Genomic DNA, 14,086 nt, shown 5'->3' on the forward strand with positions numbered 1-14,086 from the left:
TGAGCTACATTATATAGCACTCAGCTTACCCCATTTCCCATTCCTGGTGTTACCTTTTGGAATCTTAGTCTTGACATCTCTCTCAGCAATGATCTTTCATTCCTTGGATTTCAAAGAGCACTTTGTTTGGACCTTTCTTGGCCATTCCTATCTTGATCTGTAGGTTTCTTCTAAACTATAAGGCCTATGAGGTCAGGGACTTTGTAAATCACCTTGAAAACCCCTCCTTGAGGCCAGTATAGAATACTGAATAAGCTTGTGATAAATATTTATGTCATGCATGAATAAAACACCAGAGAGAAATTTTAAACAAAACCAGCCAAGAAGTATCTGTAAAGAAACTCCCCAGACAAGTGCTACCTATGACCATCATGCTTGGGCATCATCCTTTACCTTCTGGGCTGATGAGATGCACAGGAAACATCCACTGGACATAGGTTGGAGGGAGGCAATCATTCACCTCACCAAAGATTCCCTAGAGAGTCTTTTTGAATAGTCTATGCTTCTTGTGCATTTGATAGACTAACAGCTTACATTTGTATGTGATTTTCTTTGAAGTAGTCCTATAAAATAGAGGCAAGGACAACTATCCCCATTTTTTACTGAAAAGGAAACTGAGGTTCACAGTGTGGAAAAGACTTGACCAAGGTCACGCGACTCATTGAGCCGTGGACTCAAGCCTGTGTCTCCTGACCCAAGTTTCCTAGCTTTCCTGCTGTAGATGCAATGATATCTGTCAAACAGGAGGTGATTGACGCCCAACTTTTCAGAATCCTTTCTTTCCATAGTAAAGTGCCCACATTCAATTTTTTTCCGACATGTTTACCTTCTAAATTCTACCACAACCTGATTGAGACAGGACTTGACTTTTCCTTCTGGCCTAAATTCTGGTGCCAGGTAGATAGATCTGGGGTGTAGTTGATGGAGGTGGAGGCCAGCAAGAAGTTCAGCTCTATGGACACTTGATAGTTGATAGGGGAGTGTGGAAGGACCCTCAAAACTCCCAGAGCATTACAGGCTTCTTCAAGAGGATGGGGCAGTCAAGTCCAGTTGGGCCAGTGCCCTGACCCCACGCGGATCATTATGCAGGTCAATAAGAACAAGAAATGGCGGGAACTGGCCACCAACCTCAACGTGGGCACCTCGAGTAGCGCTGCCAGCTCCTTGAAAAAGCAGTACATCCAGTGTCTCTATGCGTTTGAGTGCAAGATTGAGCGGGGAGAAGACCCTCCCCCTGATATCTTTGCAGCAGCAGATTCCAAGAAGTCGCAGCCCAAGATCCAGCCGCCATCACCAGGTGAGACTGGCTCAGGCTAAATGATTGACCCTGGGGTGGGTGGGAACAGTGTGGGAACCCCCACCTCCGCCTCCAAGACCCTTCCAGCCTCACTCCCAAAGGCTGCCTTTTCTGAGACCTGCCCTACCAGGACCTTTCACAAGCTAAGTGTGACCCAGCCAGAACATGGAGCCCAATACCAGCTTCAGGCTGGCACAGCTAGGAGGTAGCCAGCATGCCACCGTTAGGTTTTAATTCTCAGTGTGCATCTGGCAGAGTGCCAGATGTTTGTAAATCAGCGAGTGGGAGGGCCGGCAGGGGGTGGGGGGAAGGCCAGGGATGTCTGGGAGCCTCCACTCACTGATGTCAGCGCCTTAGAATGTGGCCCAGACCCAGCCTGGAATTCCCAGGGGAGCTGAGATGGAAATGAATGGGGAGGCCAGAGGGCGGGGGGAGGGGTTATGAATGAAACTCCCTGCTGCCAGGGACTCTGCCCACCCTCCTTGCAGAGCTGTGGCCACAGCCGGGGAGGGAGAACGGACAGGGTGCCAGGAAGGTGGGGTGTAAACAAACATGCCCTGATGCTGACCTCTGAGGATTTTAATGAATCGCTGAAATGACTCATCAGCCAGCTCGGCTGAAGCCATGGGATATCGGGTGCTGGGAATGGTAACTAATGGAAACATTAATTACGAGTAGTTCACTGCTTTCTAGCTTAGAGGAGCACATGAAGCTGGGTGATGGCAAGTTGTCGGATGCTTAGAATGAAGCTGCCTGACATTCTAAAGGAAAGCCTAGGGCTTGGGGGCGGGGGGGGGGGGGTAGTGAGAAGACCTGGGGAGGACAGGTGGTGCCCCTGTATGCCTGGGCACCAGCTACTTGGCTTCTCCAGACTGTCATCTCCCCTTTGAATGGTCATCATGGGTTTTTTTTTAAGTTTCCTGCCAGCATTTCAGGGCTCCAACTTCGGTGGGTTATTGTAAAAATTACTTGTCAATTCTTGCCCTTCCTGACTTGTGGAAGGGGAGTAGCTAGGAACCATATTTCCTCTCACAATGCTTCTTTCTTATGGATAAAAGAATTAAGGACTGAGGAAATAGCTTTATAAAAAAATAGTTACTGGTGTCTCCTTATAGCAACAGGTGTCTCCTTATCTTCCCTCATCCACGAGTTTTACTGTGAAATATATACATAAGTTTCTGCAAGGCTGCTCATCATTCCTGTCTCTCTGTTTGCAGCGGGGTCAGGGTCCATGCAGGGGCCACAAACCCCTCAGTCAACCAGCAGTTCCATGGCAGAAGGAGGAGACTTGAAGCCACCAACTCCAGCATCCACCCCCCATAGTCAGATGCCCCCTTTGCCAGGCATGGGACCCAGGTAACAGTGGGAAGAGGGAGGGAAAATCTGATCAGTCCCTAGAACTGAGGAGGTAACCCCTACCAGTGCCATCACACAGGAGTTGCAGATGAACTGAATATATCTGTAATGTCCTCTTCTAGAAGCTAAACCTAACATAGATAGGTAGAATTTAGCAGTGAAATGTCTGCCCTCAGTCTTCACAGATAGTCATCAGGAAAGTAGTAGAGAGACTGGGGATGATTCTGTTTCTAATTCATTTTCCTGATTCCCGAGCAGGAGCAACTCTGTGGGCATCCAGGATGCCTTTGCTGATGGAAGCGACCCCACGTTCCAAAAGCGAAATTCTATGACTCCGAACCCTGGGTACCAGCCCAGCATGAATACCTCTGACATGATGGGGCGCATGTCCTACGAGCCAAATAAGGATCCCTATGGCAGCATGAGGAAAGGTGACTGCCCTTCTGTCCATCTCAGGATGTCCTTCCTCTTCCCTCATAACCTCCTACACCATCTTCACTCCTTGACCCTTCTCTCTTCTCTGGCCCTTACCATGTCAGCTCTTATTTCATCTTCACAGTAGAGACTTTTGAGCCTCTCATGGAGTGATCCAAGTTTTGGGATCCCCCTCAGTTGTCCCTAGAGCTCCATGTTCCCCTATTCCCAGAAGAGAGGCCAGGAAGCCTGCCTACCCTTCTTACTGTCTTCTGTATTCTACTTCTAGCTCCAGGAAATGATCCTTTCGTGTCCTCAGGGCAGGGCCCCAACAGTGGGATAGGGGACCCCTACAACCGTGCCACAGGCCCTGGTTTGGGGAATATGGCAATGGGACAGAGGCAGCATTACCCATATGGAGGCCCTTACGACAGAGTGAGGTGAGTGAGTTGCTTCCCTTCCTTGGGGCAAATTAGAGAACTATTGCAATAATAGTAGTTTTTATCTCTAGAGCTTTGGGGCTTAACATTTTTTTTTTATTTTTTTTAAATCTGTAACCCTTATTTTATATCTTAGAATCTATACTAAGTATTGACTCCATGTCAGAAGAGTGATAAGGGCTGGGCAGTGGGGCTTAAGTGACTTGTCTGGGGTCATACAACCAAGAAGCATTGTGAGGCTAGATTTGAAGCCAGGATCGCCAGTCTCCAGGCCTGGCTTTTTATCCACTGAGCCACCCAGCTACCCCTAGAAATCATTTTCCTCACAATTCTTTGAGGTAAATATGTGAGTGGCGTATGTCCCGTTTTTTCGATGGGGAACCTGGCTCAAAGAGCTTGTGGTTTGACTGAGGTCACAGTCTCTACAGACCCAGGGCTTCTTAGGGTAGTAGTACGGGTTCCACTGAAAGTGTTGCCCACTCAGGTGACTCTGTCCTTTCTCTTGTTGGAATCCCCAGCATAATAGTCCTTCTGCTTCTGTCTTTGGCATAGGGCCGAATCTGGACTAGGGCCCGAGGGAAACATGGGCACGGGGGCCCCCCAGCCAAACCTCATGCCTTCCAACCCGGACTCCGGGATGTACTCTCCCAGTCGCTACCCCCCACAGCAGCAGCAGCAACAGCAGCAGCAGCAGCAGCAGCAACAACAACAACGGTCAGTGAGCAGCATAGCCCTAGCTCAGGATCGTGTCGTCCTTTGAATGTTCTGAGATTTGTCTCTACTCTTCCTCAATCTCCTTTCTGTCTTGTAGACACGATTCCTATGGCAATCAGTTTTCCACTCAAGGCACCCCTTCCAGCAGTCCATTCCCCAGCCAGCAAACTACAATGTACCAACAGCAGCAGCAGGTGAGCCTGGGACAGACTTCATGAAAGAGGAAGGGGCTTGACATTAGGCCCAGAGGAGTAGCCTTCCCCTCAAATTTGGAAACTACTGGATAAACTCGTCCAACCTGAAGCCTGGGAATGCTGTATCTTATGTTTGCCCTGGGGACCTCCTGAATAAGCCCCAATTTGCCCCCACTGACTTTGGGCTGGTGTTAACTCTGTGAGACAGAGGGAGGAATCCTTTTTGGCAGAGGTGGCAGCCTAAGAGGGATGCAGTACTGCACGGTGTTAGATGGGGTTGAAGCATTGGCTTGTTTTGCTGGGCTGCCTATTTCCTCCTTGCCTTTTTATTCTTTCTCATATGAGATAGCTTTCAGAGTTCAGGGGAGATCTGTGTTGTGAAATGAAGGAAATGTAAACACAAAGGATACCAATAATAAAATGTTAAGGGGAGAGGTAAAAGATATGGGGATGGAGAGAGCCAGTGGGAAGGAAAAAGCCATTGTTAGTTCTAGGAGTCACTTCAGGAAACATTCCTGGAAGCAGCTCTTCAATCCCCTCTTTGCCTCCCGAGTCTGCAGACCCAGCCAGAGTGTGTGATGGCATCAAGTCCTTTGAGACTATACCTGCCCATCGTCTCTGGCTCCTCGAACAATATACACACCTTTCTCCTTGCCTGTCCATTTCATAGAATTATAAGCGGCCAATGGATGGCACCTACGGTCCTCCTGCCAAGCGACATGAAGGGGAGATGTACAGCGTGCCGTATAGCAGTGGACAAGGCCAGCCACCACAGCAGCAGTTGCCCCCAGCCCAGCCCCAGCCAGCCAGCCAACAGCAGCCAGCTCAGCCATCCCCCCAGCAGGACGTGTATAACCAGTATGGGAATGCTTATCCCACTGCTGGTGCTGACCGCCGGCCGGCAGGTGGCCCTCAAAACCAGTTCCCATTCCAATTTGGCCGAGACCGGGTCTCAGCACCCCCTGGCTCAAATGCCCAGCAAAGCATGCCACCCCAGATGATGGGTGGTCCCATGCAGCCAACTACAGAAGGCCCCCAACAGGGCACCATGTGGCAAGGGCGCAATGATATGGGCTACAACTACCCTAATCGGCAGAACACAGGCTCTGCCCCCCAGGGGCCTGCCTACCATGGGGTGAACCGAACAGATGAAATGCTGCACACGGATCAGAGGGTCAATCATGAGGGCCCATGGCCTTCCCATGGCACCCGCCAGCCTCCATATGGTCCCTCGGCCCCTGTTCCCCCCATGACAAGACCCCCTCAGTCTAACTATCAGCCCCCACCCAGCATGCAGAATCACATTCCTCAGGTATCCAGCCCCGCTCCCCTTCGCCCGCCCCTGGAGAACCGCACGTCTCCCAGCAAGTCTCCATTCCTACACTCGGGGATGAAGATGCAGAAGGCAGGTCCTCCGGTGCCTGCCTCACACATAGCACCTGCCCCCGTTCAGCCTCCCCTCATCAGGCGAGATATCACCTTCCCTCCTGGCTCCGTGGAAGCCACACAGCCTGTGTTGAAACCGAGGAGGCGGCTCACGACAAAAGATATTGGTAAGGAAACTTCCCAAGACAAGCCAGCATTCAGCTTGTTTTCCCATTTAGAGGTCAGGGATGTTTAATCATTCCCCAAAATGGACTCAGTTTTAGCCTCCCTCCTCTGCCTTGATGGCTACCTAAGAATGTCAGGGAGCTCATCTCAGGTGAGCCTCGGGGAGCTAACATGGTGCTGGAAGGGATGTGAAGTTTGCATTTTGCCCCAATCTCACTACCATCTCTAAGGTACAGAAGAGAAAATGACATTTCAGGAACTGATCTAAAGTCACAGTTAGTGGCAGAGCCCACACTAGATCCCAGATCTCCTCACTTTTCTGACCCAAACAAAGTGAGCTTTAATATCAGCATGATGAGGAGGGACCCTCATGGGCCCTTCTGGAAAATTCATTCTCTTATCCAGGTCAGAAGGAGGATGGGCAAAGGGAATTCTTGGTTAGTGCTGCTTCAAGAGAACCCACCTAGTTGGCCTTTCTCTGTTTCTATTCCAGGCCCACAAAAAGGGCTAAGATACAAAACTAGGGTGGGTAGACGAAGTGTCCTTCCTCAAACTCTCTGCAACCCAGCTTTTGGGCCAACCCTGAAGAGCTCCCTGGATCTTATACTTCCGGTGACCATAAAACACTAGGGGGTGGCTACTGTGTTTCAGGAACTCCAGAGGCATGGCGGGTGATGATGTCCCTCAAGTCGGGGTTGTTGGCAGAGAGTACGTGGGCCTTAGACACCATTAATATCTTGTTGTATGATGACAACAGCATCATGACTTTCAACTTGGGCCAGGTGAGTGCACATGGCTGGGGGAAAGTGTTGAATTGAGTTCAGCAGTAAAGTACTCCGGTGTTTCCTTTGGATAGGGCCTGGGTTAGGCACAGAGTTTAGATTTGCGATGGTCCCTGACATCCTCTAGAATGGACTATTAGAACAATATATATCCCTCAGCATTCTCAGCCTATTGTGTCCCTGACTCTTCTGACCAGAGGACTTGGAGTTTTTATAGTTTTCACTTTGAACTTGGCCTATATAGGAGAGAATCTGGAATTGGTGGGACTGATGCTAAGAAACTTTCTTTTTAAATTGCTTTTGAATATTGCTGTATAATGCTGATTCTCCTCCTAGAACTAGCAAAATATATCCCACAGGAAATCATCTCTCATCTTTTTTTGTGTCCAGGACCCCTTTGCCAATCTGGTGAAACCTATGGACCCTCTTCAGCATAATGTTTTTGAATGTCTAAAATAGAATACATAGGATTACAAAGGAAACCAATTCTATTTGAGATACAGTCTATAATCATGTGGGAGCTAGCAGCAGGTCTACTACTACAGTAATTTCAAAGTAGTGAGGAGCATAAATGAGAGAGCTCACTATCTACCACAACTGGAAGGGGTTTTCAAATGTGTAATTAGAAATCTTGAACCCTTGGACTTCATCTCCCAGAATGCTTTTCCCTTCGTCCATGTAGCATCCTTACATATTGTAAATAAGTTTGCTGTAAATCCCGCATTCTCACTCTCTTTTCTCATTAATGTGGCTGGGTTAGTTCCTTCTTCACTCTAACTTTTTACTTTCCTTGACTTCTAGTTATTAATAAATCTTGTAAAATATAATACTTGGAGAAGATATTGTATATTAATTTTTAAGCTTACACAAAGGACCTGGGATTTCAGGAACAAAGTCCCCTGTGCTGTTTACACTCCTGGGCTTTGTTGCCTACAATCATAATCGAAGGAAATGCTAAATTTCAATTAAATAAAGAGAGACATGTGTTTCCTCTCCAAGTTCACAGACCCTTTTGATGCTCTCTGGGGTCAAGCCCTGGGCTAAGAAGCCCTGCTCTGCCTCTGCTCTCCTGTACCACCAACCCACACTTACCTGTTAACTTTATTTTCTTTCCTGAATGCTTACAAGATATACTGTGAGAATGTAGGGGAATGTCAAAATCATGGTAAAGAAGCTTGATTTTTTTAAGTACTGTCTATTTAGAAAGCCACAATTCATGACTTACTGACCTTTCCAATAGTTGGGACAAGTTTCCTCCATGTATAGGACGGCTAATGCACATGTTTAGGTCCATCAAATGCTTAAGTTGGAAGGAACCTTAAAGTCTTAGTTTGTTACGATGTCCATTTGTCTCTCTGCCCCCACCTCTAGTTTTATATACAAGGGAAATAAAGCCCAGAATTGAGACTGATTTAGTTCTATAAAGACACCAGAATGCTTGGCCTTTGGAGAGCCCAAGATACCCCCACCCCCAATGGCCCAGACTCCAGAGGCCTTTCTGGAGAAGCAAGGGAGGAGGAGAGGGTCTTGCTCCTTGGCTGTCTGTCCCCACTAGTTGTCCACATTCTTATCTAACAGGATCTGAAGAGGATCCAGAAAAGGCAAAGGAAAATGCCAATGCAGGAGCTAGAAAAGCAGGTCCAGTGAATGAGAGCTAAGACTTTAGCTTTGGTTTTTGGTTTCTGGATTGGTTGGGGAAGCTGAAGGGTGGACAGCATAATAATTGCCTTCAAGTGGATGAAGTGGAAGTCTTTTGACTGGCCGTTCTCTTATTTCCAATGATGGCCAGCCTCAAAATAGAGAGAAATTTTCTAAATGTTGAAAGACCTTGAATAGGTGGCTAAAATGATTGTTCTGTTAGGTTAGAACACATTTCTATGTTTTCTAACCAGGTGGTGGAGGAGAGAAGAATAAGCATTTCTATAGCATCTTTGTGCCAGGACCTGTGCTAGTAATAAGCACTTTACAAATCTAATTCAGTGGTTTCAGGGAAAAGGTGCAGACCTTAGAGGGCAGGCCCCTCCCCCTTCTAGAATTCCTTGTGTTGGCCCTTTTTTCCTCTCATGGTTCTTCTTTCTTTCCAGCTGCCAGGACTGTTGGAGCTCCTTGTGGAATATTTCAGGCGTTGCTTGATTGAGATCTTTGGCATTCTGAAGGAGTATGAGGTGGGTGACCCAGGTCAGAGAACATTGCTAGATCCAGAGAGATTCAATAAGGCCTCCAGCCCATCCCCAGGGGAAGGGGAAGAAGAGGAAGAGCTTCTGAGCCCCAAGATGGAAGAGGAAGAAGAGGAAGAGGAAGAGGAGGAAGCTGCGTTTGCAGGCAAAGACAAGGTACTCTCAGAGAGCAGTGAGGAGAAACTTGTCAGCAAGTTTGACAAGCTGCCTGTCAAAATCGTGCAGAAGAATGACCCCTTTGTGGTGGACTGCTCAGACAAACTGGGGCGAGTACAGGAGTTTGACAGTGGCCTGCTGCACTGGCGGATCGGTGGCGGTGACACTACTGAGCATATCCAGACCCACTTTGAGAGCAAGATGGAGCTGCCTCTGACCCAGGTCCGGGAGCCCTTGCCAGTGGCCCCTCAGAAGCGGGTCCCAGCAGCAGAGGGTACCCCAGGTGCGAAAGATAGGGAGGGTCCCCTGCCTGATGGCCCCTCGGAGAAGCGAATCACTGCCACTATGGACGACATGCTATCATCGCGGCCCAGTACCCTGTCCGATGAGGGGGCCAAGAATGCGGAGACCCCCAAGGAAAGTGGCAAGTTCCCTTTTGGTATGAATCCTGTGCAGAGCCACCGGAACATCAAAATCCTAGAAGATGAGCCCCACAGTAAGGATGAGACCCCACTGTGCACCCTTCTGGACTGGCAAGACTCCCTGGCCAAGCGTTGTGTCTGTGTCTCCAACACCATCCGGAGCCTGTCGTTTGTGCCGGGCAACGACTTTGAGATGTCTAAGCACCCGGGGCTGCTGCTGATTCTAGGGAAACTCATCTTGCTGCACCATAAGCACCCAGAGCGCAAGCAGGCGCCACTGACCTACGAGAAGGAGGAGGAGCAGGACCAAGGGGTGAGCTGCAACAAGGTGGAGTGGTGGTGGGACTGTTTGGAGATGCTCCGGGAAAACACCCTGGTTACGCTTGCCAACATCTCAGGTCAACTGGACCTCTCCCCATACCCCGAAAGCATCTGCCTGCCAGTTCTGGACGGACTCCTGCACTGGGCGGTCTGCCCTTCGGCCGAAGCCCAGGACCCCTTTCCCACCCTGGGCCCCAACGCCGTCCTCTCCCCCCAGAGACTGGTTCTGGAAACCCTCAGCAAACTCAGCATCCAAGACAACAACGTGGACCTGATCCTTGCCACGCCACCCTTCAGTCGCCTGGAGAAGTTGTACAGCACCATGGTGCGCTTCCTCAGTGACCGAAAGAACCCCGTGTGCCGGGAGATGGCCGTGGTGCTGCTGGCCAACCTGGCCCAGGGTGACAGCCTGGCCGCCCGAGCCATCGCAGTGCAGAAGGGCAGCATTGGCAACCTGCTGGGCTTCCTGGAGGACAGCCTAGCTGCCACCCAGTTCCAGCAGAGCCAGGCCAGCCTTCTGCACATGCAGAATCCCCCCTTTGAGCCGACTAGCGTGGACATGATGCGCCGGGCGGCCCGGGCACTGCTCGCTCTGGCCAAGGTGGACGAGAACCACTCGGAGTTCACGTTGTACGAGTCACGGCTGCTGGACATCTCGGTGTCGCCGTTGATGAACTCATTGGTCTCACAAGTCATTTGTGATGTACTGTTTTTAATTGGCCAGTCATGACAGCCGTGGGACGGACACCTCCCCTGTGTGTGTGTGCGTGCGTGGAGAACTTAGAAACTGACTGTTGTCCTTTATTTATGCAAAACCACCTCAGAATCCAGCCCGCCCTGCGCTGTCCTGCTTCTCCCTGGGGGAAATCTTTCCTGCCTCTCCCCTCCCTTGCCCTCCCCTCCTTCCCTCTCCTTCTGCCCTCCCCTCTCCTTTACCCCACCCTATTCAAGAAGACAGAGTTCTGCCTACATAGAAGACTTTTTTTTATTTTAACCAAAGTTACTGTCGTTTACAGTGAGTTTGGGGAAAAACAAATAAAATAACGGCTCGCCCAGTTCTTGCATCGATGGGACGCCACCTTTCATAACTGTTTTTAATGGTAAAAAAAAAAATAGAAAAAAAAAAAAACAAAAACTCTGAAGGACAAAAAAAAGGTGACTGCTGAACTGTGTGTGGTTTCTTGTTGTACATTCACAACCTTGCAGGAGCCAAGAAGTTACCAGTTGTGAACAGACCCTGTTCAATGGAGAGGCCTGTGCAGTAGAGTGTAGGACCTTCATGTACTGTACTGTACACCTTATACTGTAAACATACTGTAATAATGTCTCACATTGAAAAAGAGAAAACGCTGGATCAGCAGCAAGCTGTAGTTTTTAAAAATGTTTTTAGTTAAACGTTGAGGAGAAAAAAAAAGGCTTTTCCCCCAAAGTATCATGTGTGAACCTACAACACCCTGACCTCTTTCTCTTCCTCCTTGATTGTATGAATAACCCTGAGATCACCTCTTAGAACTGGTTTTAACCTTTAGCCGCAGTGCCCTGCGCTGCCGTGTGTATATATATGACGTTGTACATTGCACATACCCTCTGGAGCCCCACAGTTTGGTCCCCATCCACACCCCTGCCCTTCTCCTTTAGAGTATGACGAGTTAACAAGTTGGTGACCTGCACAAGCGAGACACAATTATTTAATCTCTTGCCAGACATCTCTCCTCTTGGAGGTGATGCTGTACAGGTCTCTGTGTAAAAAGTCATTGCTGTCTCAGCAGCCAATCAACTTATAGTTTATTTTTCCTGGGTTTTTTTTTTTTTTGTTTTGTTTTGTTTTGTTCTGTTTTCTTTCTAATCGAGGTGTGAAAAAGTTCTAGGTTCAGTTGAAGTTCCTGATGAAGAAACACAATTGAGATTTTTTCAGTGATAAATTCTGCATATTTGTATTTCAAACAATGTAGCTAAAAACTTGATGTAAATTCCTCCTTTTTTTCCTTTTTTGGCTTAATGAATATCATTTATTCAGTATGAAATCTTTATACTATATGTTCCACGTGTTAAGAATAAATGTACATTAAATCTTGGTAAGATGTTTGTAAGGGTTTTTATTTTCTAACAAAAGTCAGGGGCCCTGGTCACCACATTGGTGGCCTTCTTCATTAGGCAACTGAGCCTCCTACCTTTTCTCCGTCCTTTACCCTTCTAAAGGAGTAAAGAGGGATTAACAAATATCAGAGCACTGGGCAACATGTATGAAAAATGAAGGCTTCTATTCCTAAAAATAAGAAAATTGAGAGGTTCAGTGATTTGCCAGAGGCTAGAATTTGAACTCAGATCATCATGGCTCCTAACTCTGCTCTTGAACTACACTGTCTCCTCCACAAGTTCACAATTGTAGAGGATAAAAGGAAAAACCTCCAAGAGGAACTGACCTCTAGAAACGAGAGAAAGATTACAAGTAGCCAAGGTGAGTTGTGGCATTTCACATAAGAAAGGATGGGAGGAGGGCTAGTCCAGGCTGGCTTGAGCATAGAGGGCCCAAAGTGGAGAGATGTCACACAATTTAGGGATGTTGAATTTTGGAAGAGCTTGGAGAAAAATGAAGGGAGAAAGAAATGGGTCTCTCTTTTTTTTTTTTTTATCCTGCAAAGGAGAATTTGAGAGAAGCCATTAAGGAGAGTAGCCTTTTCAAACATAGCAATGGTTTATATTTCTATAGCACATTAGAGTTGGACAAACATAGCCCAGGGTATGAAAGGTATGAGATGGGAAGTACAAGAAATAAATCCATTTTACTCATTAGGAAACCAATAAGGATGTTACTGGTCCCAGGTGCTTAATCCATCAAGAAATATTAAGCACCTACTATGTACCCCTTGCTGTGCAAAGGTTCACATAGCCATTAGGGAAAAGCTGAACTGGAATCCAAGACTTCTCTGACTCAAAGACAGTTAATCTTTCCACTATTTCTGACTACTTATTTAAAATGTTGAGAATGGAAGCTCCAGTATCATTAAGACAGAGAACTGGCCGTCCATTTTTGTATTCCTTGGTTCTGTGTGCTCGGTTTGTGGATTTAATCAAGTTGACAAGCATTTATTCAGTACCTACTATGTGCCAAGAGGGCACTTTGGTGGTGCAGGATAGAACAGACCTAAAGTTCAAATCCAGCCTCAGATACTGTGACCTTGGGCAAATCCTTTTGCCCTGCTTGCTTGTTTCCTCATCTGTCAAATGATCTGGAGAAGGAGATGGCCAACCACTCCAGCATCCCTGTCAAGAAAACCCCAAATGGACAAAGAGTCCAGCACAACCAAATAACACTTCAGGCGTTGTGCCAGGTGCTGGACATGAGCAAAGACAGCCCCTGCTCTCGAGGAGCTCACATTCTAATGGAGAAAACAGGCGAGCAATTATATTCAAACAAGATATATCACTTAGATCATCCCAAAGAGAAGGCACTATCATTAGGGACCCAGAAGACTTAGGGAAGGGAGGATTTTAGCTGAGACTTAAAGGGAGCCAAAGAAGAGGAAATGCCAGTCATGGCAGGGGGGAGGGGGAGGGCAGCCAATGGAAATTCTCAGAATCTGGAGGTGAAGTGTCTTGTGTGGACAGAGACCTGGCATGAGGAGGAAAGGGACAGGGAGCAAGAAGACTGGAAAAGTAGGAAGGGGCTAGGTTATACTAGTAGCATTTTCAGAGTACAATTATTTCATTTGATCCACACAACCCTAGGAGGTAGGGGGGCAATTATCCCTATTTTACAGATGAGGAAACTGAAGCAAATGGTGGTTTAAGCAACTTGCTTGAGGTCACCCAACTAAGTGAAAGTGTTTTTTGAGGTCAGGTCTTCTGACTCCAGGCCCAACACTCGTCTACCATTGCTCCAACTGCCAGAGAATTTTCTTTCTGGCCACTGAAGGTAATAGAAATACTGTCTACCTTTCTAAATGTTTTTAGACAGAGAAAATTACTACAAAATTGAGGGTGTGCTTGAGGGAAAGTTGTTGGTCTTCTAGAAGTTCTGTTTTGGAGGCAGAGGGACCCAGTAATCTTGAACCCCTTTCCTCTCGTGTTGCTTGGTCTAAGCTAATTTCCTAGTTCATGAATAAGATAGCCCCCTTTAGAAGGCAGCCTCCCTCTCCCCAGTCTGAGCTCTGAGGCAGGAACTGCCCCAACCAGGTAGCCTGTTGAGACAGCCCTTCATTTGTTTATTTCTTTATTTTTAAACCCTCACCTTCCATCTTAGAGTCAATACTATGTACTCG

The 14,086-nt window shown here is 47.7% G+C and overlaps 1 protein-coding gene across 1 annotated transcript in view; it reads left to right on the forward strand.

The window, feature by feature from the left end:
- The window catches only part of ARID1A (AT-rich interaction domain 1A), a 52,255-nt gene extending 40,352 nt beyond the window's left edge, over nt 1-11,903 (forward strand). The window contains exons 11-19 of the mRNA XM_044667920.1: nt 1,090-1,297; nt 2,515-2,653; nt 2,912-3,084; nt 3,357-3,507; nt 4,060-4,221; nt 4,319-4,415; nt 5,086-5,968; nt 6,618-6,748; nt 8,833-11,903. Coding sequence (XP_044523855.1) covers nt 1,090-1,297; nt 2,515-2,653; nt 2,912-3,084; nt 3,357-3,507; nt 4,060-4,221; nt 4,319-4,415; nt 5,086-5,968; nt 6,618-6,748; nt 8,833-10,554 — 3,666 coding nt within the window. The 3' untranslated portion in view covers nt 10,555-11,903. The remainder of the gene's footprint in view (nt 1-1,089; nt 1,298-2,514; nt 2,654-2,911; nt 3,085-3,356; nt 3,508-4,059; nt 4,222-4,318; nt 4,416-5,085; nt 5,969-6,617; nt 6,749-8,832) is intronic.
- Nucleotides 11,904-14,086: the final 2,183 nt, after the last annotated feature.

Source organism: Gracilinanus agilis, chromosome 3, assembly GCF_016433145.1.
Source record: "Gracilinanus agilis isolate LMUSP501 chromosome 3, AgileGrace, whole genome shotgun sequence".
In the NCBI taxonomy this organism is placed as follows: domain Eukaryota; kingdom Metazoa; phylum Chordata; class Mammalia; order Didelphimorphia; family Didelphidae; genus Gracilinanus; species Gracilinanus agilis.